This window comes from Amia ocellicauda, chromosome 13 (genome assembly GCF_036373705.1).
Source record: "Amia ocellicauda isolate fAmiCal2 chromosome 13, fAmiCal2.hap1, whole genome shotgun sequence".
In the NCBI taxonomy this organism is placed as follows: domain Eukaryota; kingdom Metazoa; phylum Chordata; class Actinopteri; order Amiiformes; family Amiidae; genus Amia; species Amia ocellicauda.
The window spans coordinates 30,389,499-30,415,541 of record NC_089862.1 but is presented as its reverse complement, the minus strand read 5'-3'; the positions used below and the strand labels follow the sequence as shown (position 1 = coordinate 30,415,541).

At 36.1% G+C, this 26,043-nt stretch overlaps 1 protein-coding gene across 1 annotated transcript; it reads right to left on the bottom strand.

Moving 5' to 3' along the window:
• Positions 1-314: 314 nt before the first annotated feature.
• On the bottom strand, positions 315-20,356 carry chrnb5a (cholinergic receptor, nicotinic, beta 5a). The gene is made up of 6 exons (XM_066720583.1): positions 19,492-20,356; positions 8,640-8,785; positions 7,846-7,890; positions 7,293-7,402; positions 2,738-3,689; positions 315-2,254 (listed from the first exon to the last, which is right to left on the bottom strand). The coding sequence occupies exons 1-6, from the start codon at positions 19,541-19,543 to the stop codon at positions 2,105-2,107; spliced, it is 1,455 nt and encodes a 484-aa protein (XP_066576680.1). The 5' UTR covers positions 19,544-20,356; the 3' UTR covers positions 315-2,104.
• Positions 20,357-26,043: the final 5,687 nt, after the last annotated feature.

The following is a 26,043-nucleotide window of genomic DNA, read 5'->3' as shown; positions in this document are numbered from 1 at the left end:
ATACTGTACAGATAACATAAATAATGACCACAAACTATGAATATGTATCAGTATATCTCACCTAAAGGCCTGTATGGTGAATAAAGAGCTTCATTAATACATCTTTCCATTTGTGTTGTTCCTATGTGATTAGATTAGATTACGTACCGTGTTTTTTTTTTTCCTGGGGGATTTTGTCCTTGATTCTCTTGAGGAGTTGCTTCGAGAGTGGCATAATCTGGCTTTGTGCCGGAAGCAAATCTGAAACACTGAAAACTAAATATTCAAAATAAGGTGGATGACACCTCTTTACTAATTCAGCTTAAAGTGTGTTTTTGACATCTTCCTGCTGCAGAATTTTGGAACATTTAGATAATAATGCAATTGTAGAGATTCAATATTTTATTGAAACAAATGACATTAATGGTTTCTTTTTACAGAGTACATTTTCTTAAAATATTGCTTACATGTTCAATAGTTACATCTTACACCTATCTAACTGTTGCAGTTAAGGCAATAATTAAAGTGTAAGTTTCTTTTTAACTGAAGAACACTGAATTTTTAGAATGGATTTCTTCTATTCAGGTACACCGTCTATTGTACATGTCATGTACATTTTATTAAACAATCATTTATTTAATCAATTACACAATTTAAAAATAAATAAGAGAAAAACAGTTCTGCATGTGAAATAAACTCCTTGCCATGCTTATCCTTTAGTTTTACATTTTTTTGTATTGTGCCCTTTACGGATATTCTGCATTCTGTCCCCCAACTTCAAGATTTTCCAACAAATCAGTCGTACATCGGTTAGACAAACAGTGAAGACAGGTCGGCATGTCAGGGAAGCAGAGGATATCCTATTCTTTTGAAATATGCAAATTAAATCAAAGTATGTGAAGCTGATTGGCCACTCGGGCTCACAGCAGTGAAAGCATTCTTTCGGCGACAGACACAAGGCTACACATATTAATCATTGGCACGAGTATTCGAATATTGGAAGCGACATTAGTTTTCGATTACTCATGACAATAGTTGAATTCTGGGAGATACAAATAATTAAATATACAAATAAGCTGTGTTAAATTATCCTTAGGGTTGTGACATCTGAAATCACATGGCACTGCTAGCACCCCACATCCCCCCTAAAATGTATTAATGCACACCAAATAAGCATGATGGGTCAAATGGCCTCGTTTGTAAACGTTATGTTTCTAAATACCCATCCCTAACATGTATTATAGCGCTTTTAATAAAATTGCAAAAGCCACACCCTGCTTCACCGATATGTAAGTTAGGGAGAATAATGGAGGACTCTAACCAGCATTTCGTACCTATATTTCAATACCCCATGCCTACATTCATCATGAAGTCCTCGTTCAGCCTTGCACATGTGCTTGTGGATTTATGAACTAGTATGTCTACCTGCTGGCATCATTCAGTTTTTTATTTTGTGTGAATGCAACTGCACTTAGGAATAAAGTATCAAATGGATATGAATTTGTAGACGGCAGACTACACTTGTCTGCACTTTTTCCTTAAATAAAGCCCTGCTTCCCCAAAAATCACCTCACCCAGAGACAAACGTAACAAATTTAAATGTGTTCTATTGCTTTGCTGTCTGATGTATAAAGGATCTTCTTGGTAGCGATTTCCCCCTTCTTTTCATTCCTCTGTTGATTTATATTACTGCAACAATGCAAACCATTTCCACCAAAGGACACTGATATATATATATATTTTTTCTAAGACCAATGTTATTTATATATTTCCACTGGAAATTAGTCTAAGAAAGGTTCCGTATCACCTTGCTTTCTTCTATTGATGTAACTGTTGATCAGGGTTATCTTTGGGCTAAGCAATCTGAGCACACTTCCAATCCCTCACTGGCTTATTGTTCTCTCTCTCTCTCTCTGTCACTACCAGGATACCTTTACATGCTAGACAAACCATAAATTGTAATACTTATATATTCAGGTAATGGTGACAAAATAAAAACTAATACTGTATTTGAAAACAAAAGAAAAAAAAACTAAAAATAATATAGTGCCATCAAAAGAAGTCCTGAGTTGCTTCTAAGCATGTGACCTTTTGTAAACTTTACAATTGGTATCTGGTTGTAGTGTTACTCATCGTTTGCAAGACTTGGAGTGTTGTAATTCTGAAACAAAGGCTGAAGAAAAAGTCCAACTGTTCCCACAACACAGACAAATACAAATATCCACAAGAAAAGTCGGTCGATAACCATTGCAACGTATTTCCAGTCTTCAATAATCTACAACAGAAAAGGAAGATAAAGCATCCATGAGCACTTTTCTCTTACAGTCTTCAAATTATTTACATTTATTTATGCAAATCAATTTATAACTTTTTTGAAATGCGTTTTTCTGGATTTTTTTGTTGTTATTCTGTCTCTCACTGTTAAAATACACCTACCATTAAAATTATAGACTGATCATTTCTTTGTCAGTGGGCAAACGTACAAAATCAGCAGGGGATCAAATACTTTTTTCCCTCACTGTATGTTGTAAGTCGCCCTGGATAAGGGCGTCTGCCAAGAAAAAAAAAAAAAAAAAAAAAATAATAATAATAATAATAATAATAATAATAATAAAGTCAAATTGTTTTTATATATTAATAAAAACAATAATACTATTACTAAAGAAATATACTATTATTATTCAGCGGTCTGCACTTCACCAATTCAGTTCCCTTTGATATTAGAGTATGAACAAAAAGTCTACTACCATATACTTACACTTTCATCGTCATCTTCGCTCTTCATGTGCTCGGCAATAAATTTCACTCCATCCACAGCTTCCTCCATGTCTGGGTTGCACTTCATTGTCATCCTCTTCCTGAAGTCTGTGTTTTCAGGAATGTCACTGATCTTCCACCCGTATTTTTTGGCAGATTCTTCATTGACATAGAATGAATCAACGTCACTTTTGCTTCCTTTAAGGTCGGGGTAGGATTTCTGCTGTTTCCGGCGAAACCGCTCCCTGATGTTGGTGTTGTCGGGCCTCTTCATGAACAAGCAAGCTGGAAGTTTGTCTATAAACACTCTCTTTACCCACTCAGGCATCGTGTGAGTGCTTGGAGATCGGTGATGGACATTCAGCACGCAGACACTAGTGACTATAGAAAATGTTACCAGGACCATGGTGAACATCAGGTATTTGCCGATCAGCGGGACGGCCAGTGAAGTGGGGGGAACGATCTTCGAGATCAGCAGCAGGAACACAGTTAAAGCAAGCAGCACTGAAATACAGAGTGTCATTTTCTCGCCGCAGTCTGAGGGGAGATAAAATACCAGGATTGCCAGGGAGGTTATTAGAACACATGGGATTATCAGGTTGATGGTATAAAACAAGGGCTTCCTCTTGATGATGAAGTCGTACGTAATGTCTAAATAGGTAACGTCATCGGGATCTTCATTTATTCTCCCTGGCAGAGAGACAATGTCCCATTCTCCGCTGGGAGTAAAGTCGTCTCGGCTTGCGAAGTCACTCGTCAAGATCAGGTCGATTTCCGTGCGGTCGTAAGTCCAGGAGCGGAACTTCATGGTACAGTTCTGCTGATCAAAAGGGAAATTCTTCACTTCGATTTTGCAGGCGCTTTTGTAGATTGCAGGAGGCAGCCAGAAGACATCTCCGTTGTTGGACACGACCGCGTTGCAGTAGAAGGAAACTTCGTAAGTCCCATCAGCACTACGGAAGAAAGAAATAAAGAACTAATGAAATGTAGAATTATGAGCATCTGTTAAACTCTGCAATGCAAATGTAACTACATTGTGTGATGATGGAGTAAAATGGGCGACTCCTTATTCCGTTGTGGGTTTGTAGAGACTCAAGCTGACTGCTTCTTTCTTTTATTTTTATTTTTATCACAATTAAAGGTGAACACAGCATTTGAGACTACAGTGCTTTCAGACATTTTATTTGTGTCTTTGTTTACTTCTCCAAGATAATCTAATGGAGTACTCTAAATAACAGATTAGATGCTTCTCCAGGAACGCAACAATGCAACATGAACTAATGACAAACATAACTTATCTGTAAAAATCAATACACACTTCCCTTCATAAAAACAATATACTAATCAGGCAGTAAAGTTTTATAATTAAGAAAAATCAATCTGTATCAGAATGGGTTTACATTCTGTGTTCCAATACTGCCTTACTCGGGACACCTGTATTAATAGGGATGTCACAGATAACCTCTGACTGAAATTATCCATGATCTCGGGAAACTAAATGAAAAGTGAAAAATGTATTCTGGAATTAAATAGTGTTGTATTTGAGCACAGATCTGGGTTCATACTAAACCCTCACCAGCTATTATTTTAGACTTAGGTTTTGTGGGGAATTTTTGGTAGTAAAAAATATATTTTTGCAATTCAGTACTTTCATTTTTGTAACAATTTATATTACTAAAAGGAAACCGAGAAGGTTGTCATTATATATAAATAAGACTGATGACTGCATTTTCTCTGACAACCTGAGGCAGTCCATTTCAAAATGTAGCAGTGATACAGAGAAACAATTTTTTTTTACAGACTTCTTAATCTTGTAATGGGTGACTAAGCCATGTAATTGAATGTAATACTCTGAGCGCCCTTTAAAACTCAGCTAAAGAGAGCAGCTTTGATGAGTTAAGAGAGAAGTTACCAGACCTCAATCCCACAGTGCATCAGTGACATGTGATGAAACGTACAGAGCAGAAGCACAGCCCACTATGATCTGAGCTCAATTAACAGAAGTTGTACAGCTTGTGTACAAATCGCGTCTCTCCTTTTTTCCAGCAGAAGACTGCAATTAATAAGGAGTAATAAGTTAAGCAAATGTAGCTGATCTATGATGAATGTGTGTGAATACAGTGCAATTTCACCCTGACCAGTACAGAATGAGATTATTATTAATATTAGTTATTTCTTTGCAGACATAGTTACCCAGGGTGGTGAAAAAATGTGTATAAAAATCTATTTGAGTTTTCCGTGTGCCTTTCATATAAATATATATATATAACATTTCAATTTTAGAATAGCAAAAAGGATAATGCAACTAATGATTTGCCAAATGGACATTTCAAAATATTTCAAAATCTCTTAAAAAATAAATGTATCATTATACAGATTTCAAAATCTCATAACATATATATTTTTCACTTATATGTATGGTTATTATTGAGGTCAGTCAGTACAGGATTTTAAACTTGTGTCTCTCCGTGACACAATATTTTATTTATCTATTTACACCATACTGCAAATGCTGAGTTTACAGGAAGGGAAAGCCTCATTTCAAGACAAAGCAATAAATTGACATTCAGCGTGTCATAAAGAAGAAGCCTCAGCATGTCATGATGTGTTCAGCTTGTAGTATGACCAAGGCAGGCAATTCACAGGGTTCCATGGCGTGTGAAATTGGTGTCAGCAATGGAGTGATCAAGAGTCGATGGGACTTTTCCAGAGATGGGATACATTGATAAACTTCAAGGACAAAGTCAGCTGCAGTCAGCTACTACAGGAGATGTCCAGTATGTCTTTATAGTGATTTGAAAACACCAAGGTGTTGTGTTGGAATTTGTTTCAATTGTGAATTTTTCTCTCGAATCAAAGAGAGTGGGACTGATGTTTTTGATGTCCATATCCTTGAACGTAGCTGAATAATATTTGCAGTAGCTTCAATGTTTTGATTTGGTCCAACAGGTTTGATAATGAAAGCCATCAAGTATTTTTCACAAAATGAGTTAAATATCTGACTTGATGCCTGGGCCTTGATATAATCAGAACTAGAACAATTAGTTGAAATTGTACTTCTTAATGTAGTCGTGTGATCAACCTTATAATTCAAGTACATGTGTTATAGAAAGCACATAAAACTATAGCAATTAAAAATAAAACAAAGGTTGACAATGTCAATTTGCTGGCCTTTCAACCCCTTATCCTCTGCTGACCTCAGTTCCAATCTGCTTAAGGATTAACTGGGAATTACATTTTTGAAAAGCATAAGACCTGAGTTTACATCAAACCAATAACATTAAAACAGGGAAAGTCAGCCTTGCCTTATGGGTCACTAAAACTCTTGTCCAATAGTCTGACCAGATTTACAATGATCAAAACAAAGACACATTTTCAGATAATCTATCAACATACTGACGGAACCAAAGCCACAAATGTACAGGCCAGATTTTTCTATTAGGAATTTGATTCTACTGCTTGTCCGACTCAAATGAAGTGCAAACGTGCACAACGTACAGACACAAATCTCTACCTGCTCCGGACACTGCAGCTGCATGTCTGTGATGTGACACTCAGGGTAATATTGGTGAACCAGTGGTGCAAAGCAACTGAATATCAGAAGCTGGCAAATGTATGAATAGTATATGAAAGACCAAGGATATTACACTTAGCTGCTTCATATAAAAAAGCAATTTTGTTTATAGTCTCTAATTTGGCACTTTTTTTTATATATTGTATCCATCCTTTAGTGAAATCCATTGGTGTATATGTATGTACTTTATTCAGAATAGATGAGCATAGATGCTTTACTTTCCTTCGAGTCCAGGAAAATGTTCCATTTCTAATCGAGGAAAACATAAAAGCTAAAACCAAAACTAAATGATGTTCAGTTGTTTCAGAATCTGAGGAACACGCTGTGTTTTATTGACTACTTTGTCTCTTCAATGACTGTATTCTCCAGTGTCTGACTAGAAGCATTACACAATATAGCCAACAGATTGTGCACTTGTCTTGAACGGGGGGGGCGGTGTTTGTGGAGTTCTTAGTCACTGTTATTATAGGTAAATGTATTCAATAGTATAAAATAAAATACCTGCCTGCTAGTGGCAAGTGCAGCCTTTTAAAATGCTGTGGTCTTTGTTTGACAGGAACATGCTTAATGCCCCATGAAATGGTAAGAACTGAAACCATGAATGATTATTATTACCTAGCACTATGCCCACCACTAGCCTGTACCCATTCCAATTAATGCCAACCAGTATTTGTAATCAATGAGACCTGTTTTGATTTTAAAATAATGATTATTCAATCATGTCCAGCCTGGGTATTATTATTTGTTTACATGCTAAAGAAAATATGTCAAAAGACCCTTGACAAACATGCACAATCCTAACAAGAAAAACAAACAAACAAGAAAACAACAGTTTGACAGTCTTATTACGCAACATATGGATTGTGGAATATTTTTTAACGGTCAATGCACTTTTATTGTGAAATTAGCAGGATGATGTATTCATTTTCCACGGATTGTAATTCAATTAGTTAGAAGAACACAGTGTAATTAGGCGACTTACTTATTGTATAGAACAATGTCTGGTAGCCAGATGTGTTGTGATGGAATTCTGAGTTTCTTAATGCCTTCATACTCCTGGGGATCCCACATCAAGCGATAGTCATTCCACTCCTGAGGAATTAGGATTAATCCACAAAACACATAATGAGCTCAGTCAAGCATTACATTTATGCTTCCAGCTAACACACACAAACACACATGCATACGCACGCACGCACGCACACACAATTGTGTATCATTATTACATTACATTCTTTAATGACTGATTCTCTGAACTTGTATCGCTTGCTTTTTAAGCATTCATCCATAATCATATCACAGAATCAGTATGTGCTAAAAATATCATCTTGCTGTTTAGGTTAATTCTCCTTTGGGATGATATTTTGACTGATTGATCTCAAGTTTACAAACTGGTGTTTGGTGTTACACTACAAAGTGTATATGTCTGTTTTCCATGTGAGTGTCAGCGGTTTTACATGTGACATATGAATGCCAGGACTTTATGCAGGCAAAGCTACAGAATAACTGTCAAACATTTAAGAAGTATTACTGACCTGTGTGAGCCAGACGTTCGTAGTCATGATCTGTTCCCTTTCATTCTATCAAAGACAGAAAGAAACTCAGATGAGAGGCTTTACTTTACAAGATGTAGAGGCTGCAAGACCCCCAAGTGAAATCCCTCCATTTGGGATTACAGTAAATGTGTTCCATTCCTTATTTAAGCATTGTGGTATGCATCTTCTCAGGAGAGAGAAACCGAAGCTGAATGCTTTAAAACAGCTGCCTCATGATTGTTACAGCCTACCACAGAAACCAATTAAATTAATCTTTCCTTATTTAAATTTAACAATATAAACTTAAACTAGTATTTTGCACATAACCCTCATTTAATCTTTGCATTGCATGAAGTGTATAACATTGCAGGATGACACATTTATTAAAACATCACTAACACATTTTAATAAAATCAACCTCCTGCCTCAGTTATGCACAATTCATATTTTGTGTACATTTAGTGATTTCAAATACATGCATTCCTAAACTACAGGAAGCATTACATGTACAGCAGGAAGAGGATGTTTTACTGACCTTCCAGATCTGTTTTAACAGTACAGTATAGATTATTATTTTGTATGAGCATGTGTTTTATAAATTACTTATAATAATGTTACTTGTATAATATAGTAAACTACAATTTATCACTTTTTCATTTTACTGTTCTATGTTTGGGAAGGTCTAATCATGCTGTTTTGCATGATTTTATTGACAACGTCACCATAACTTTACATCTGATTACGTCTGAACAGGCCCACAGTAATGCAGTGCAATGTAATTAGACTTGTCTTACCACACTGATGAGCTGTGAAAGGGATACTTGAATGGCTATAGTGACAAGCTGGGTTTTGTTCACAGCTGGTCTGATTAGCTTGTTGTACCTCTCTGGACCCAGTAGGTAATTCACTAGCCTTTCTTCTGCATCAGCGGCAGAGGCGGCTGCAATAGAACAGCAGTAATGCAGTCAATTACACATTTACTTATTAAGGAACTTGGTACCGGCAGCTATCTACTAAACATCATGCTTCTCAAGAGCTCAGTTGCACTGCGAAGTAAAATCATCTCCTGTCGTTACCCTGAGTACCTTCACTCAAACTCAGACAATAGCACTGGACTATGGGTTGCAACCAGCTTTGTGACAAGAAGTCTGTACAGGTTGCACCATTCGAGAGCCTTGAATCATGGAGGTTTTAAGTCATGGATTTTCTATCGCTGTGCACCCTGTATGAGTCTATTTTATGCTGAGAATCTCGGTCAGCATACCTTGTTAAACCCTTGGGGGAAGTAAAACATGTCCCGAAAACAAATAAGTAACTTGTAAGAATGGATTTTGGACAACCAAGTAATGTCATTTGTCAACTGTGCTTACATTAGAAATATGGCAAAATACAAATTATAAGCTAGGTGAGGATATGTAAGACAAATTATAAATATTCGTCATAGTTTGATTAGAAAAGACAAGCAGTCAACATTTTAAAGGGATTACATTAGAAGGCTGCCATCCCTAGGTTCAACCAATATAATCACTCACATTTTGTACGTGCTGTTTTGAAAACCTCTGGGTAAATAAATTGAGCTGTACTTTACAAATGTAACGGCTTCAGACATGTCAACAATGGTACAGATTTACAGAGATGCATTTCATATTGTAGCAGATCAGTAACATTTTGTACCAAAAGGTTTTTATTATTGACACAGAAAACTGAAACATCTTTCAAAACAACAAAAGAAATATATAATTAAAAGGATTTTTTGTTTGCTTGTTTGTTTGCATTTAATCTTTCTCCAGCTTGCATTCTGAAGAGCTATCGATATGGAGCCCCATTGACAGGAGCAGCAGCCATCGCTTGAAGAGGAGATCTGAAAAACCATTGTTTGTGAACTGACTGGATAGCACCAGGTCCACTGAGAGTCTGGAGAAACAACAAACATACTTTGGGGAAATGTTTGATGTACAAAAAGGAAGAGAAATCTGAAAGACAATTCTGACAAAAGAAAGAAAAAAATAATACAAAAATTAGTAATACATCAGGGTATTTTAAAGTGCAACTTAAAATCTATATAAGTGAGTGCACATTTCTTGGTTGGTGTAAAATTAACACACAGTTCTCCCGAGACATAAACCCAAAGAATGTTACATAAACATTTCTGTGTGTAGATTGACATGAACTACTTTCCTCCTTCCCAAGGGAGATGGGAACCTGCCTAAATAGACCATACATCCCAGAGCCTTTAACTTTGCCAGGTAGGTGTTTGAGTAAAAAGCTCTGTAAAACTTTCTCAATATTACCATTTCACAATAGTGTCAAAACGCAGGAACTAAAGTACAAACCAGAATTAAATTTAAATAGTTAAACATACGGATGAATGTGCATGCCTCTGATTTCGCACGTCGTGTTCCCGGCTCTGCGATGTTGAAAAGATGTAACCCAGCCGTGTGTTTATTCACATTTCTATAACAGACTCACAGACTTAGTGATGATGTTCAAATGAAGTGATCATCCACATTTAACGTTACTGCGCTTTGGTCTGTATCTGTGGGTACAAGCGAGGCCCTGGGTAAGGCTGTTGGCTAAGAATGAAACAATATGTGTCGACAGTGCAGTGCTCCTTTTTTAGTCAAACAATTTGTATTATTAATATGTTTTTTTGCAGATGTGTTTATCTTTGAGTAGTCTACATATTTTTCAAACACTAACACACTATGTACTACATATGCACATCATTGGCCAAGTTCGCATTTGTGCTTTTCTACTGGCGTGGTACCGTTCTGACAAAACACAAAACACCTGGGACATGGTTGTGTGTTTAGTGATGGTATTGCAGTGCTAAGGCAGACATCTTAATTATTTATTTTTTAATTGAAATGCAGGGAATGGATTGAAACTGTATTTGCTTTAATGACACATCTCTGAACCAAATAATGCTTGAATGACATTTGGAGAAAATTAGGTAAAATGTATTATTAGACCAGCAGCACATACAGTTTAACACAAGAGGTCATCTAAAAATCAAAGGCTTTGTATGACAGAAACGTAGTAGGTGCACGAATGGAGTTAAATTAAACTTATTAGAAAACAGTATAGAGTCTGAACACTCAACTTGAGAGGCATAATGTCTGTTGTGAATTTAAGGAAATGCATCTCCTTACTAGAAGGCTGCTAACCTAGTGATTTTCCAATTCAGTGAAAGTGTTGGGAGTACAACCACTGATGTAACATTATCAAGATTTAGAAGTGCAGGAACAGAAACAATAAAAGTGCCAGTAATAAAGCCCAGCCCTGCATCCAGAATTCAACACATGAACCCTAAAGACCGTGACTTCAGTCACAGCCAAAGTTCTCAGAAGATACAGCAAAAACATTTTCTATATTCATTCATGATGCTTAAAGATTCAGGCAGCAAAAGACATGTAATATAAGAAATTCATCCCTTCCAGAAAGTACTTCCATTATCTAAAGAAAACAAAAAACTAAATGCAATATGAACAATATATAATAAATTTAGAATGTCAGTTTTCTGGGCAGCTGAAAGAAACTGGCATTACTGTCCTTGTGCTTCCACGTTTTGTTATTGCAAATCCAAACTTGAATGTCCTTAATGTTTTTTTTATTCCTATCATTTTTCATTTGTATGTCTCAGTGTTAAAAGAGACACTAGGAAATGCTTAAATTGTGTTTCATTGTTTTCTTCAATGACAATTTGAGTTCATTATGTAGTCGTATTATTCAATCATATCTTCATAACACAAGTTTCCATTAAATTCTAAATATTTTGGATGCACTAACTAAAGGGATTACTGCATAATAACAATTTTAAAATGCCATTAATTTTGAGAAAACACTTCTATAAGGAGCAGACTATAGGAACCCATAATCTATCCCTTTCATATTAAAACCAAAACATAAACTTCATGGTGTGACCTGCACGGTAGCCAAGATAATACTTCAACTACATTGAGGATGAAGAGGGGAAGATTCAAAAGCACTGAATCACGCTGATGAGCAATTCTTAAAATCGTGATTGTCTGATTTAATGAGGTAAAAAATTAGAGAAGCTCGTGGGCTGTTTTAACGTGGGTTGTTATTTTCATTAGGTTGAATTGCTTCACATACAAGACAGATGGCTGTGAGGAATCTACAAAACTTGTCTTTACAAAGCTACAATTTGGGGTTTGTAGATGTGCAGTTACACACTTTGTCGACAACTAGTTTGATCAGAGTTGTCTTTGTGTCAATATAAGTGGCATTTATAGGAGTGTGTTTCTGTACGCTTCTCTGATATAAATTTGTGAACTGTTTTTACATTGTTTTTGCCATTTTACACACTTTTAGCAACAGAGATGGATTGTAAATTTGCATTACCTGATCTTTTTTCACATTTAAAACATTTAAATCAGTTGAATTTATGGTTTTGATGGTATACATTAGGAGAGTAGTTAAATCTTCTAGCAGCTGCGGGCCTACTTTCTATGTCAACAAAACAAACAAACAACAACAAAAAAATCCATCAAAAAATCAAAAATTAAAAAAGGCAAATGTTTTATTCACACAGACTAATATTATTTGCTTTAGGAACATCACTCTTATCTGTATTTATAAGGGAAAGATCCACCAGATCCATCCATCAGCTACACACTGATGTTGAGTGTTTGTTGTATTGCTACAATATAAATATTTAAAGCACTTTTAAAAAGAAAGAGTAATGGCTGAAGAACTACTTTCAGCTCCACTTACAAGCGTCAAATGCAGTATCTCGCTTCTCCTCTAAGATTCACAATAGATGACACCTAAATATCCAAGTATACACAAACATCTGCTGCCTATTCATTTGCATACAATTCAAGTGAGGCAGGATCTCACCTCATAACTGACTGTCACCTCCTGGAAAATGTAACTTTCAAAAGAAAATGGAATATAGAAGCAATTCAGTTGCTTTTGACAGTAAAATAAAAATAGCTCTCAGGCTAAATGTAAGATTTTACATTAAGGAAGATCCACTGAGAGGACAATCCGCTTTAGGTAATTTGTTTACATCGATGGAAATGGGGAAATAACAATGAAACATGGCAGGTCAGTAGATGTTGATATGATTGTAGAATTTTAAATGACAAATGCATGAAATAGTGTCAAATATAGACACAATACAATACAATATATCCCACAGTCAGCTAAGGGATCAGGTGGTATAATTGTTTTGACTGAGTGATGGGAAGGACTTGAGAGGCACAGCAAATCTCCTGTACAACTAATAAGAACTAATCTGTACAAACAGGAAAATGGAAAAAAAGGTAGATAAATTTAATTCCCATCCAGACGTCTGGAAAAATATTAAATTAAACCAATGTGCTACGTGGATTCTACAAGGACATGAATCAGATTAATACTGTACATTTGGGAAGTATGATCAGTTAACTGCAAAATGTGACCTTTTTACCTGACTGATGAATGCACTAGGTTCTATCAGATGATGAGAAGAACATATTGATGATTGAATGTGTTTTAAAAGTGTAATTGGACAAATCTACAGACACTGGGTCCCTGGATTGCCTTAAAACAAAGAAGTTTATTGACCATGGTTTTATTTATGTACTTATGCTAGAAATACATCAGCAGAGTCAACTAGACAAGCTGAGGCTGAATTCACAGCACCTGGACAGATGGTCAATATTACATGTAACATTAATTACATCTCTAGCTGGAAGTTGTAAGATTCACTGGTGGAGGTGGACTCACAAACCTGGACATAATAAGACAAGGAACTGAAAATAGAGTATCCCAACCCCTGACATCAGCAGAATGAAATGCTATACAGTGATTCAAAATTAATGAACCCAATAAAACAAAAAACATTTAAGATTCAACTTCACCTTTAGCACTTTAGTTTGGTATAGTAGCTGAGAAATTTCAAACTGCAAACAATGCAACCAAGTTTATATAAAACTCATCTTTCATTTCATAACTAAAATATGCTCTCACATGTAATGCATCCTTATGAGAAAATTAATATATTATAGTGTATAAAAGTCAACTGTAATGCACCAGCAATATAATACACAAACTGTACACTTCTGAAAGCTGCAAAATATAATTTATCTTAAGGCATTCTTCATAAATCTTGTGGAAACATGAGAATATCATTTTCCATTACAGAGCTACACAAACACAGATAATTAGCACAACATTCAACAAGCAGAGCAAGACAAGCGAGGGCTCGTATTTCCATTAAAACCTGAAAGTGAGCAGTGAGGATTTCTTTGGATCATTTAGAGCATTCAGATTCTGCTAGGTTCACCCACAAAGCTCCGGCACGTACAGTAAGTTCAAACTGTTTAGAAAGACTTATTGTTTTCCCTGTTTGGACATCCAGTGACATTTTTCCATTTATGCTCCGGGTGGAGTGCGTGGGTTGATCTAATTCTTGCCGTTCGTTTCAAATATATACCAGATTCGGCGAAATCAACATCCCGGGGACAATGAATTAGCGATAAGCCATAAGCAGAAAGAAGGTGTATTGGTTCAGACAGCTGCAACATTGTGCGCACTATATGGTCTCTAACAGTAAGTGGAAGAAATACATTCATATTGTGCAAACATGCACTACCTACAATTTAACCTGACATACACTTTAAGGCTAAATGTGCTCTAAATCATTTTGTACGGTCTTCCTGGACATATTTATGCTGGATATATAGCTCAACCAACAATATATTAAAATTAAATTAAATTCAGGGAACTCATTTTAAGATTTCAATTATCAGAAGAAAATAAATTGAATTAGGGTATAGAATGCACCTTTCTTAAGATAACTTATTTACTGAAGGAGTAAGACACAGAGGGCCAAAGTGCTAGCAGCCAGCACCCTCCCATTAACACAATAACCTCAACTTAAACTCCATGAAATTATCAGAGTAGGGTACAAACCATAGCCTGGGACGCTCCTTAATGGAAACGAGAAAATTACACATGAAAATGTAGTAGTGCTGCACTATAATATATTACCTGTGTCTATAAAAACAGTTTCCTCCTGTAAAAGTGTTAGCAATCAGCTCTCACACACATATCTTCTGATCCTACTGTGATGAGAAATAAGCTAAGTAAAAAGAACAGAGTGGTGAAAAAGGTACAGGACAAAATACAATTATTATATGACAGTGAAGTGCAGGTCTTTAATCTCATGGTGGCTGTCATTTATTGTCACTACACTGTGAATACCTAAAAAGGGTCAGTTATTTCCAAAATTATAATTATGTATTTGTCATACCCTTTCTCACCTATTCACTTTTTCATATTCCTCAGCTTTTAATTGGTTCTAAATAGGCACAATGTACAATGTACATGTCTCTGTAAGTTAGAGTCAGAATTGACCAACATGAGCAGGAATTACATCTCATATAGGTTTGACATTTGTTTATGTGGTAATTAGTGGAGTCAGGAAATCATTCAAATTAAACCACTTGTAGAAAAAAAAACCTGTAAGGAAATAAGAAATATATCTCCACCACAGAAAAAAGAAATAGGCCGGTGAGCCAGAGACAATATGTATTGCTGCTTGAAGAAGTTCAAAGAGAGTTCAAAGAGAACCAAAGCCAATTTCTTTTGTGCCATTTATTTATTTTATTATAATTGAATTTAGTCTGTTGAATGACTTATGATAATAATGCATATCATTATTCTAATACATGTGTTATACATCTTCTATCAATCAAAACATTTCAGCAGCATTGTAACAGAAACCAGTTCTAATGAATGGCCTTTGTTACATTGTGATACTATAGAAAGGACAATACAGATTAAAACTAATATTATTCACTGAAGCTTATACCTAATAAAAGTTGGTTATCAATTCAATAAACCCTAGTGCATTAAAAACTAGTTCTAAATTGCTGTCATCATCTCAAACTATGCACAGAATTGAAGTTTTGTCTCTCCCCCTCCACTCTTCTCAGCATCATGGCCAAAACCAGGTTGTATTTTAATAATCTGACAAGACACTGAATATCTGTAGAGCAGTAAGTGTGATTGAAGGTTTTCCACATGGTGCCATAAACTGAGCAAAGAACGGTTTTAGAAACTAAGATTGTCTTATAATATTAGTAAAACATCTTAATTAGGAGAGGAGTGAGAGTACAGTCAAGTAATGCTATAGTTCTTATTACCTGTATCTTTCCAACAAAGTTAGAAGTACTGTCTTACTTTAAAGCTTAATTTTATTATTATTATTATTATTATTATTATTATTATTATTATAACCATGTGAGAAACTTTAAGCCACACCACTCATGGGATATCATGTGCTAGTTTTCTCCTTGAAATGCATTAGCTGAAATGAAGGGTATTATTCCAATTATATATAAATGAAGATATAAAACGATACCATTGCTGGTAGTTTCTGGTGATGGACATTCATGAAGGTTAATAGGGGTGAAGAAGCAATCTTTATCCAATCAGATTAGACGTTTGCAGGCAATTGACATATAATTAAGCTTTAATGCCCACAGCAGCCATCATAACCTTCTACATAACTGATCCCACCGAAATTTAATTTAAAATCACAATGCGTAAATTAATGAAGGTAATGGCTTTCAAAGGGTCCCATTAAGACGGATTAGATGACACTTACGAGAAGGTATGCACCGCACCCACAAACAGTTTGCAATCCCACTCAGCAAGCCTCCCTCCAAAAGGAGGACATATTTAACAACACACAACAACACAAACACTAACACAGCACCAAGGTAGACTTCACCACTTGAATAATTTAGCTCTTAGCTTCAATTTCGGTACCTGCAGAATCTAAATGGAATTCATCAGAAATAAAAATATAAATAAGTAAAGATGAATCAGATGCCTATGTGAAAAATATGAGATGTTTTCCCTTCCGTTTTATTTATATACATATAAATGTGTGTTTTTAGCTCAATTTTTTTCTCGATTAATTATTAAGATATCTACCATCTGTAGATGCTTCCTTTTAAGCCAGTGCTGTTCAAGCTTCAACTGTTTCAAGGGTCTGCATTAACCATGCTTCGGGTAACTTTGTAAGAAATGCTTTGGCTCAGTCTGGTGGTGGATATGAAATCTTCACAGTAAAAATACGACCTTATAAAACATTCTACTAGATGTAGATACCTTCTGAAAAGTTAAAATCACTAAAGAAAGTAAATGTAAAAATGTAAAGTGTACAGTTTATTTGTATACACTAAATGTGTATGTGTGCTAGCTGTTAGACTGACCTTAAAGACTCAAAAACTTGTGTGCAGCAAAATCAATAAATTGATAGATAAGGGCCTAATTGGAAACAGAAACTGGTGAGTAGACATTTGTCTGCAAAGCATGAAACAGTAGTTTACCAACTGAGATGAAAAATGTGGAAATGTGTGGGTTGTATTCTCGTTTTGTACTAAATGACAGTAGCTGTCGAAGACCAGTGTAAAGTAATTATAGAAAAATGTTAATTTAGAATTAGATATAAGTATAAGAATAAGATAAGAATAAAAGCCTAATTGAGTACAGAGTTTTCACAGTAGCTGTAGAAATGGATACTGCAGACCATATTGCTCTATTTTTCTTTCCACTGGTCCCTCTGGTCCCTTGGAACCCCATGAGGGTCCTTCATCTCCTCGACAGAACTGTTTAGTGCTGATATCCATTACATCTGAAATCTCTCAATTGTAAAGGAAACAGTGAAGACATCTGTGAGGAAACAGGTGTGATAGGGAGAGAGCAGCCATGTAAACACTTCTGGGTGGGGAAGCTGTTAATAATGCCCAATGCAGGGCCATAATTGTTTGACGAACCACGAAGAGAAACTGAAATTATGGCTGCACTTTTCAGATCCATGCATACTCTTTACATGCAAGGAAACAAGATGGGAATGTGTCACACTTCTATGTAGTCCCTACAGTAAAACACGGAGATAGTAAATTGAAAGTTTGAGGACAAAATTAAATAGAAACATCCTTCCATTCTTTAAAGCCCAACATAACCTCATAAGGATGGCTTCGAAGCACAACTAATCCATACCAGGTCTTCATTGAATTTCTTTGGAGTTACAATTATTCAACATACAGTTCTATGAGAGAGCCTTTAATAGGGGCCACTGAGGCAAAATACCAGTATCTATTACTAAATGTTGTTTTAAAAAAGGATTATAAGCACTAATATAGCACTCTGGTTCAACTATACTTTTCATTTTTTTCTGAGGACTCCATAATTTGGATCATAAGTGTATTTATGGCACAGGCAGGTTACTAGTCTACTTAACATTAACAAAGGTCTATGCCATGTTACAGTATAACCTTAATGTAATTGCTGTTCAGATTTAAGCTTCTTTTAATTGAAATAAACTCCCAATACAATCTGATTCATTATGACTGTAACCTGCACATTGATTTATCACTAAGATCAAAATCGTGGCAGGAATTCAGACATATCTGGTTCCAATTCTTGACATGTTACATGAGTGAGAGAGAGGGAGAGAAAAAAAGAGATCTGACTGTATATCATTAACCCTGTATAGAAACAAACCAGAACAACTTTCAAGACAACTTTGGGGGAAAAAAATGAAGCATTTCCAGGTCAGTCCCAAACCAACTGCCTTCTCTACACTGCACACATGATTGCCAGACAAAACCTGCCATTCAACAACTGCTAATTAAATCAATGCACATCACATCCTGAACAGTTCTTTATTTTGCTCTCAGTGCTGACCCTATCACATCACAAATCAAACACTGAAGTGAAGGATGTAATTTGAATCAACAAGGGGCTGTGAAATCTACAGTAAGTAGGAATAAACCGATTCAGACACGTATAAAAACAATACACAGGCATCATGTAGCGGGGGGTGCATCTATTTATGCGCGATAAGCAGGTGTATGTTTTATTCATGTGCAAGGTGTTGTAGTCTCAAACTGTAATGCGGTTGAATTTAAACTGAGGCGTGCCGAAAGTCACCTGACAGATGCAAAATATGAATTAATTAATCAATCAATCAATCCGAGCAACTCAAACTGGAGACAAGACTGAGCATCCTCACACCGCACATCTCCACTGTGAAAACTAGCATGCCGTGGGTTAAACAGTTGGAAAAGACCCATACCCACTGGCAAGCCTATGCCACCATAAAAAGCCTTTGGAAAATGTTACGTTTTTACCTGATCATTAAATTAAATTAACCTGTCAACCACAACGAGGTCACAAAAGTGATCAATGTTGCTTAATTGCAAACGTTGTTTAAGAAGCAAGGCAGGATGTACTAGTCGAGATGAAAATGAAATCTGTGGATCTGTTCATAAGGTGAGCGCCTGCTAAAACAATTACACATCAGCATCAGCACCGGCAAGCAAAAGCTCTCCATACCTGGCAGTTAAGTTTTAGGAACTGTTAACCTCAAGAGAAGAAACGAAATAGGAGGCTCCTATAACCTCCCCAAACGTGCAATTCATCCACAATGCATAACCAATATCCCCAAAACAAGACTAGTATAGATTTGCACAGAATAGCATTTAAAACCAGTGCAAACGAATCGTATTAACTGCCTTTGTTGGGCTGCTCTTCCCCCGGCTGTCGCTGGGCTTATTTCGATTTCACATCATACTCGACAGTTCTCTCTTCACGCCATTATTGTCGTCTTGCACTTACCTGTCACGGTGAGGATGAGGAGACACAGAGAGACAGTCACCAGAGCAGCCATCTCCTTCCCCCTGTCCGCAACTGGAATAGGTGCAGAAACTTGGGGCGCCCGCTGGGGTCGGCAGAAGACGCACTTGGAGAGAGAGAGAGAAAGAGGAGAAAAATTGTCCACGCACTTTGCAGGATTGCGCCGGGGTTGTCTTGTGTTTCTTTTCTTCCTTCTTTTGTAGTTGTCTTGTCACCCAAGCGGAAAAACGAGGCGCCCGAGCCGGCTCCCCCGAATCAGCGCAGCTCTGGTGCTGAGGCTGCGGCTGCGGCTGCGTCCCTGTGGATGAGCTCACTGGAGAGGCACGTCCGCTGCACTGCACACCTCCTCTTTATTACCAGCCCGGTCAGTGGGGAAGCAGTCCCACGAAAATAACCATTGCTGCAGAGACTGTCCTGCACTTTTAAGTTTATTTATTATATTATTTTTGGGAGATTTCCTCAGCTGTGATGATGATGCTCCGGTCCGCTAATATCACACGCGTAAGCTGGGTGCCTTCAAACTGGTAAAGCCAGGAGAGAAAAGAGCAGCTACATTCTCCAAAAGTTAACAGTGTATCGTTGAGTTTCTTACACAATACATTTAAATCGGAATATCAAAATGACTCTCCAAAGCCCTCACCCATCCCCTATATAAAGCATGCGATTGCAAAGTGCGCTATTATGTCTCAGTAGTGCTAACTTTAAACCTAACATGTGCAAACTTGAACATTATTTGAATGGCTACACAATATAGACTCAATGTGCGTTTTTTTCTCATGTGAAGGTCGTGTGGCTATTTTATGAGAGTATTGCTATTATTTTTCTATTTTACAAACTCTACTCTATTCTGGACCCCCTGTCCAAAGCGCTCTTTCTCCGCGCAGGCGCAGCTCGCACCCAGGACCCGTGATTGAGGCAGGGCTGCGCCAGGCCGACTCAACGCCCCTGCCGTCTTAAGGCAGCACTATCCCGTGTGTCAATAGTACGTGTTTTGTGGTTGTGGTCCAATATGTTAGGTGTGTGCGGTGGCGAAGGGGTGGCTGGTAGGTGGCACAGAAAGACATCCTTGGGGCTGGAGAGAAAGTGCACAGGTAGACCTGCCTGCTAAATAGTCTTCTAAAGAAGTAATGGTACTGGTTGATTATTGGGAACCGCTGGTCATGAAAAAGTCCCTCCTGTATGTAAATGCACTGCTTTTCCATTCCCTAATTCCCATTTACAGCACTGCTGGATAACTGATGTGAGCCAGGGGTAGAGATCAAAAGTTCAAGATGGGCACCAGGATCATCTCCAAGGAGCACAGATTCAAAATAAATAAATAAATAAATAAATAAATAAATAAATATGGCATGAACACTGATTTGCATTTTAACTCCAATCATTTTCAAAAGGTCTGTTTTATACTTAACTCCCACAACTTCATTTTTATATTTTTAATTTTGGACATGGTTAATTTGTCCAAGAGCAGCCACAGCTAATAATAATATGAAATGATTGTACATATTGTGTTGTTTGTAGTGAAGAATAGACTTCTAATATCTCAGCATATTATCAATTTAAAATGTTACATGTATAATACTGCATGATGTAGTTAGTATTAACAGTATCACACATATTTCAATGTTATGTAATAATAATAATAATAATAATAATAATAATAATAATAATAATAATAATATCACTGACTTTACTGAATTTTTACCAATACCACACTTCTATGTCAGTAAAGAGTAGTGTGGTGAACACTGGCAAAATCACAATAAAGTGTAAAGTGATGTACTGTGGTAAAAATATGGTAATATATAGTTTGTTGTTTTGTGGTGAAAACACAGTAACATGTAGTGTGGTGTACTTCGAATTCTCTACTTGTGCCAAAGATTTCACAGTAACCAGCACAGTCTGTACAGACATTATTATACATTTACACTGCAACAACAAAAGTGAATGATCACAATTGCATTTATTTTGAAATATAATTACATAATGCTCATTCACAGAATCTCTATCCATTCCCAATGACATGTTTATCCTCCAATTCATCTGCTGCACAGTGAAGGATTACACAACGACAGTCTAGACTGGTTTGAGACAGTAATACGGATTGAGGCCTATTCTCGGCCACAACACTCACTGTATTCTGGCCAGGTGAAGGGCTGATAGTGTCCTTTCACAAAGAAGAAGCCAACACACTCTTACTGACAAACACATACACACAAACCAGGTGAAGTGCTAAAATGTGGGTATACTATATGAGCCTAACATGAGGCAGGGACACCATTGCCCCCACGACATGCAGAAAAAAGTTCCTTTGCCGGAGCTTTTTTACATAAAGCACAAACAATACAGTACATTATAATAGTCTACACTGTATAAAAGTACAGTGCAATACTGTGTATTACAGTACAGTGTCTCACAGTGCAGTACAGTGTATTGTAGTAACACAGTGTATTACAGTATCATTAAATGTTTTCAAGATATCTTGTATCTTGAAATAATGTGCAGATATCTCTAAATGTTCATTTGACTTGTCATAATTATACTACAGTACAGTGTATCACAATATAAAAAGTGTAATACAGTATTAGGCTTCTCCAGGGCAGTAGACTAGACAGTGAATAATGACTTCTATATTTGATGTAATAACAAGTATTTCCCCAACAACAAACAATGCATTAACAGGGATGAATTTTTGTATCACCTATAATGCTTTCTTGTCCTCTACAGCCCCCCTACTCCCACAAATATATATTGGTTGTTGTTTGTTTGTTTGCTTGTTTGTTTGTTTTTGTTATCTAAAACCAATCTTGATTTGATTGAAATATTATATAACTTGATCCTAGCTTGCAGCATGTTCTGATATAGTCTGTTCAGTGTACAGGGTTTCCGAGATGCCCTTGTAGCTAAGCCGTCTGCTTAAAACATTGCATCATATCTCATGCTTTTTGTAATGTAATACACAGTGAACAAACATTCAGCACACTTTCTAAAGTCCTTAGAGAAATTAAATTGTGATCTTAATGATCTTGTGATATAACCCCCAATGTTTTAAATCCAATGGCCTTAACAAGCCAGTTGTAGGTACATTTTATTGTATTTATATTTGTGACAGTTGACTATTGCAAGGAACAAAGGAATAATAATTATATCATTCATAATAATAATAACATATTATTATGTTTAATTAAGCATAATTATTTAACATAAGGTTTCTGAAGCATTTTAGTTCCACACAGTGCAGTCTTAGAAGCTCTTAAATCATGGTAAGATATAAAGTTTGAACACATCACACAGATGTAGTGAAGTGTAGATAGCGTAGGCCTATATGTACTTATTTAAGTTAATTGAGAGAGCTTGATAGTGAGCATTGCACTTTTGTGCCATTTCTTTGTAATGATATATTGTAATCCCTCGCCAACCATGTATCATGTACACACGGTTTTCCTTTTGTATAGCAATTTGCCAACCATGTCATATAGATTTAGGTATATGTGGTTTGCACAGAAACATATGACACATCTGCATTTGCTTCCACACCATCTTGTGCATTCTGTGTATGGTTATGAAGGCCTGTGTCAATATTTATCCCAAATAAACATTTTACTATGACTATATTTAGCCACATCAGTCCTTGATCATAACATTATTTATTATAACACATTAGTTCTTGAGATTGTATTGAGTTGAGTGATAGCATTATGTTTATCTTTCTTGTGGTTAAACTTTAATGTTACCCAATACAATGTGCTATTTAGAGCTGTTGACCACATATTCAGATCTGAAGTGTCAGAATGTCAGTATAGTATGCCTAGTATGTGGATTTCAGTTATGTGGATATATCTCACAATAAAAGGAAAAAATGACCTTTAAAAGCCTTTTAGAACACTTCGACACAATGACCTCTCCACACAATGATCTAACCACACAATAACCTACCCACAAAAGTATTGTAAGTATCTTAACAATAGTTAGCATGCAGTCCTACACATACAGAGTGGCACGTACAACAACATTAATATGTTTCTCTGTGCAGTAATAGTTATATCTAGTTATGTACACTCACTATCTAAATGTCTGCATCCTAACTGTTGGGAAATTAAATTGAAATTCAATCATTTCTCTCTGCAGTAATAGTTATAATTAGTGGAAATCTTTACAAATAAATACACTGGCAAACAAACATTAGTAATAATATCAAAGACAGGATATGGTGTTATGGTATAATTTCCAGTGATTCCTAAGTGATGAAGAACACGTAGAAAAAGATGTTACAAGTGTAACACAAACTATGTGCTAGGAAGATCAGCTGATGCTCAGAGACCCTGAGCACACAGCAGTCTTGCCGAATATCTTTCAAGCTTATTCTCTCAAGCCTGTAGATTTCAAGTCACATTTGCTGGTGAGCTAATTTTGCACAGCCCCCATTTTCCTTGTTCTTGCTCCAAAGATCTATCTTTTAAAGACACTTTTAAATAGCCCCCCCCCCCCCGGGCCTTCCGCTCCTCTGCACCTCATTTATTTAATTTCACCCACTGAGTACATCTTAAGTTTTAATCTGCAAAAAGACGATGATGAGTCAGTGTGGGTTTATTATTTAACAGCTTGTTCGCAGTGCTGTGAAATGAAATCAAACAAAGTATACCCAGTCAAAGGACACACACTTGACTTGGGCCTCTTTATAAATACAGTAAAACTAAAACAAAACAAAAAACAGATATTGATTGGAAGAATAAGAAGACAGAAAATAAACCCTTTAAAGTACTATAAAAGTTTTAAAAAGGTGCCCATCAATAATTTAAAAAACGGTAAAAGTTCACAAATAATTTTATACTGCTGGTTTTATTCATGTCTGAGTATTTTACCAACTTTGCAAAATCAGGCCCCTAATGTAATTATATCGTATTTAAAGGCTTATATATGCTTCTGGTGGAAATACTATTACTAACACTAATACTATGCTATACTATTATCTTCTTATAAGGATATCTTAATATTCCTTATAGTTTTTTAACAAAAAACATCATATTCTGGAGCTCAATTTTAATCATTACGTAATAGCAAAAAGTCAGTGCATACAAGCACTGTAGCTCAAGCATGGAGACAGAACAGTAGGAAACACATCATGTCCTGTGAAGTAGTGAAAGCATTTAGTGATTCTACGTGCTTTGGTCTTCATCAATCTCTATTATGAGGGTATAGAAATACATTCAGAAATATTATATGTTGGTGAATAATGATGATCATGCATTGTCCATTCTTGTTTTGCTGTATTTCAGTGCTCTATTCAACCTAATTGAATTGCAAAGAACTAATCTGGTTCTGAACTGGTTTGATTACCTTTTCACTGTCAAGTTAATGTGTAAACTAATGGGATTCAATGTTTTTGGTTTCTGACAGTGATCAATTTGAATCAATCATGTGATATGGTGCAAACATCTGACTTTGTGTTCCATCGATATATATCAGAGGGTTTCTTAGCTTAATTTCTCTTTCAAGAAATTATAATTTCAGCAATTAGATTCTTTAGTGTTCAGTGAAACATGAAAGAGTATCTGTACTTTTGTTTTTCTCTAGGTCTACCCCAATAAAGCATTGGTTGTGTTGTGAAAATCATTGGTAGGAATTTGATTTTTAAACCCAGTGGATCTGTTGCTTGAAAACATCACAAATATATACAGTAAACCAATTATAATATTTTATTGTTTTTGTTTTATAAATCAATACAGCTTTATTCTGGGGCAAAGCAATAATATTTAATGATGCTGTAAAAAATAATAATGTAAAATCCATCTTTGCTTCTTGGCATCTAGTAAGTTCTGTTTGTTAACTTCAAACTGTTGCTCAGGAATTATGTAACAATGTGAAATATTTGCCAGTTACATGGAGTATGTCCAGATTGGCTCAAATGTAAACATTGAAACATTTGTTCTGAATAGTTGCCCCATCATGCGCTTTCAGTTTGCACTTTTTTTTTAGCAGTGGTTTTGCTTCTCATACTTAATCAACCATGTGGCATTTGCATAATGGATCTCAACAGTTTTTCCTTTAGGGCATCCTTTCTGTTTGATTTTGTTGCATTGTTTCACCCAAAGCTTGTTTTATGCCAACCCCAATATTCACAATTCCACTAACATGTCAACATCATTTAATACAAGACATGTGAGGACAGACCCCAAGCAAAGCATGTTTATAATGTCCTTTTATCATTTTTGTGCTATAACACTGTGATGTTCACTTTGGCATTATCACCTTTTGCTCATGATTCAGTCCACAGGGCTAACATCCATGGTTGCTCCATCCTGACAGATAGACGCTACTGCAGGAGACGAAATCATTATCGTTGCTCTTATTCAAGCTAGAGTAAACAGACATCGGAAATGTACACTGCTGTACATTTGGCCCGATGCTTATCATTAACGTGTAATGTCTTCAAAGTTAGACAAAGAAACAGCTGTAGTTAGATTTTACATTTAATCACCCAATATCCAAGGGGATTCGATGGAACATTGCATTGCATTGCTGTGTCCTAACTGATTT

Excerpts from the sequence above, each read along its gene's own strand:
- chrnb5a (XM_066720583.1), bottom strand. The coding sequence starts at position 19,543 with ATGGCTGCTCTGGTGACTGTCTCTCTGTGTCTCCTCATCCTCACCGTG. Across the intron at positions 8,786-19,491 it reads CCTCATCCTCACCGTGACAG|CCGCCTCTGCCGCTGATGCA; the intron begins GTAAGTGCAAGA and ends GTTCTATTGCAG. Across the intron at positions 2,255-2,737 it reads GCGAAGATGACGATGAAAGT|ATTATTGAAGACTGGAAATA; the intron begins GTAAGTATATGG and ends TTTCTGTTGTAG.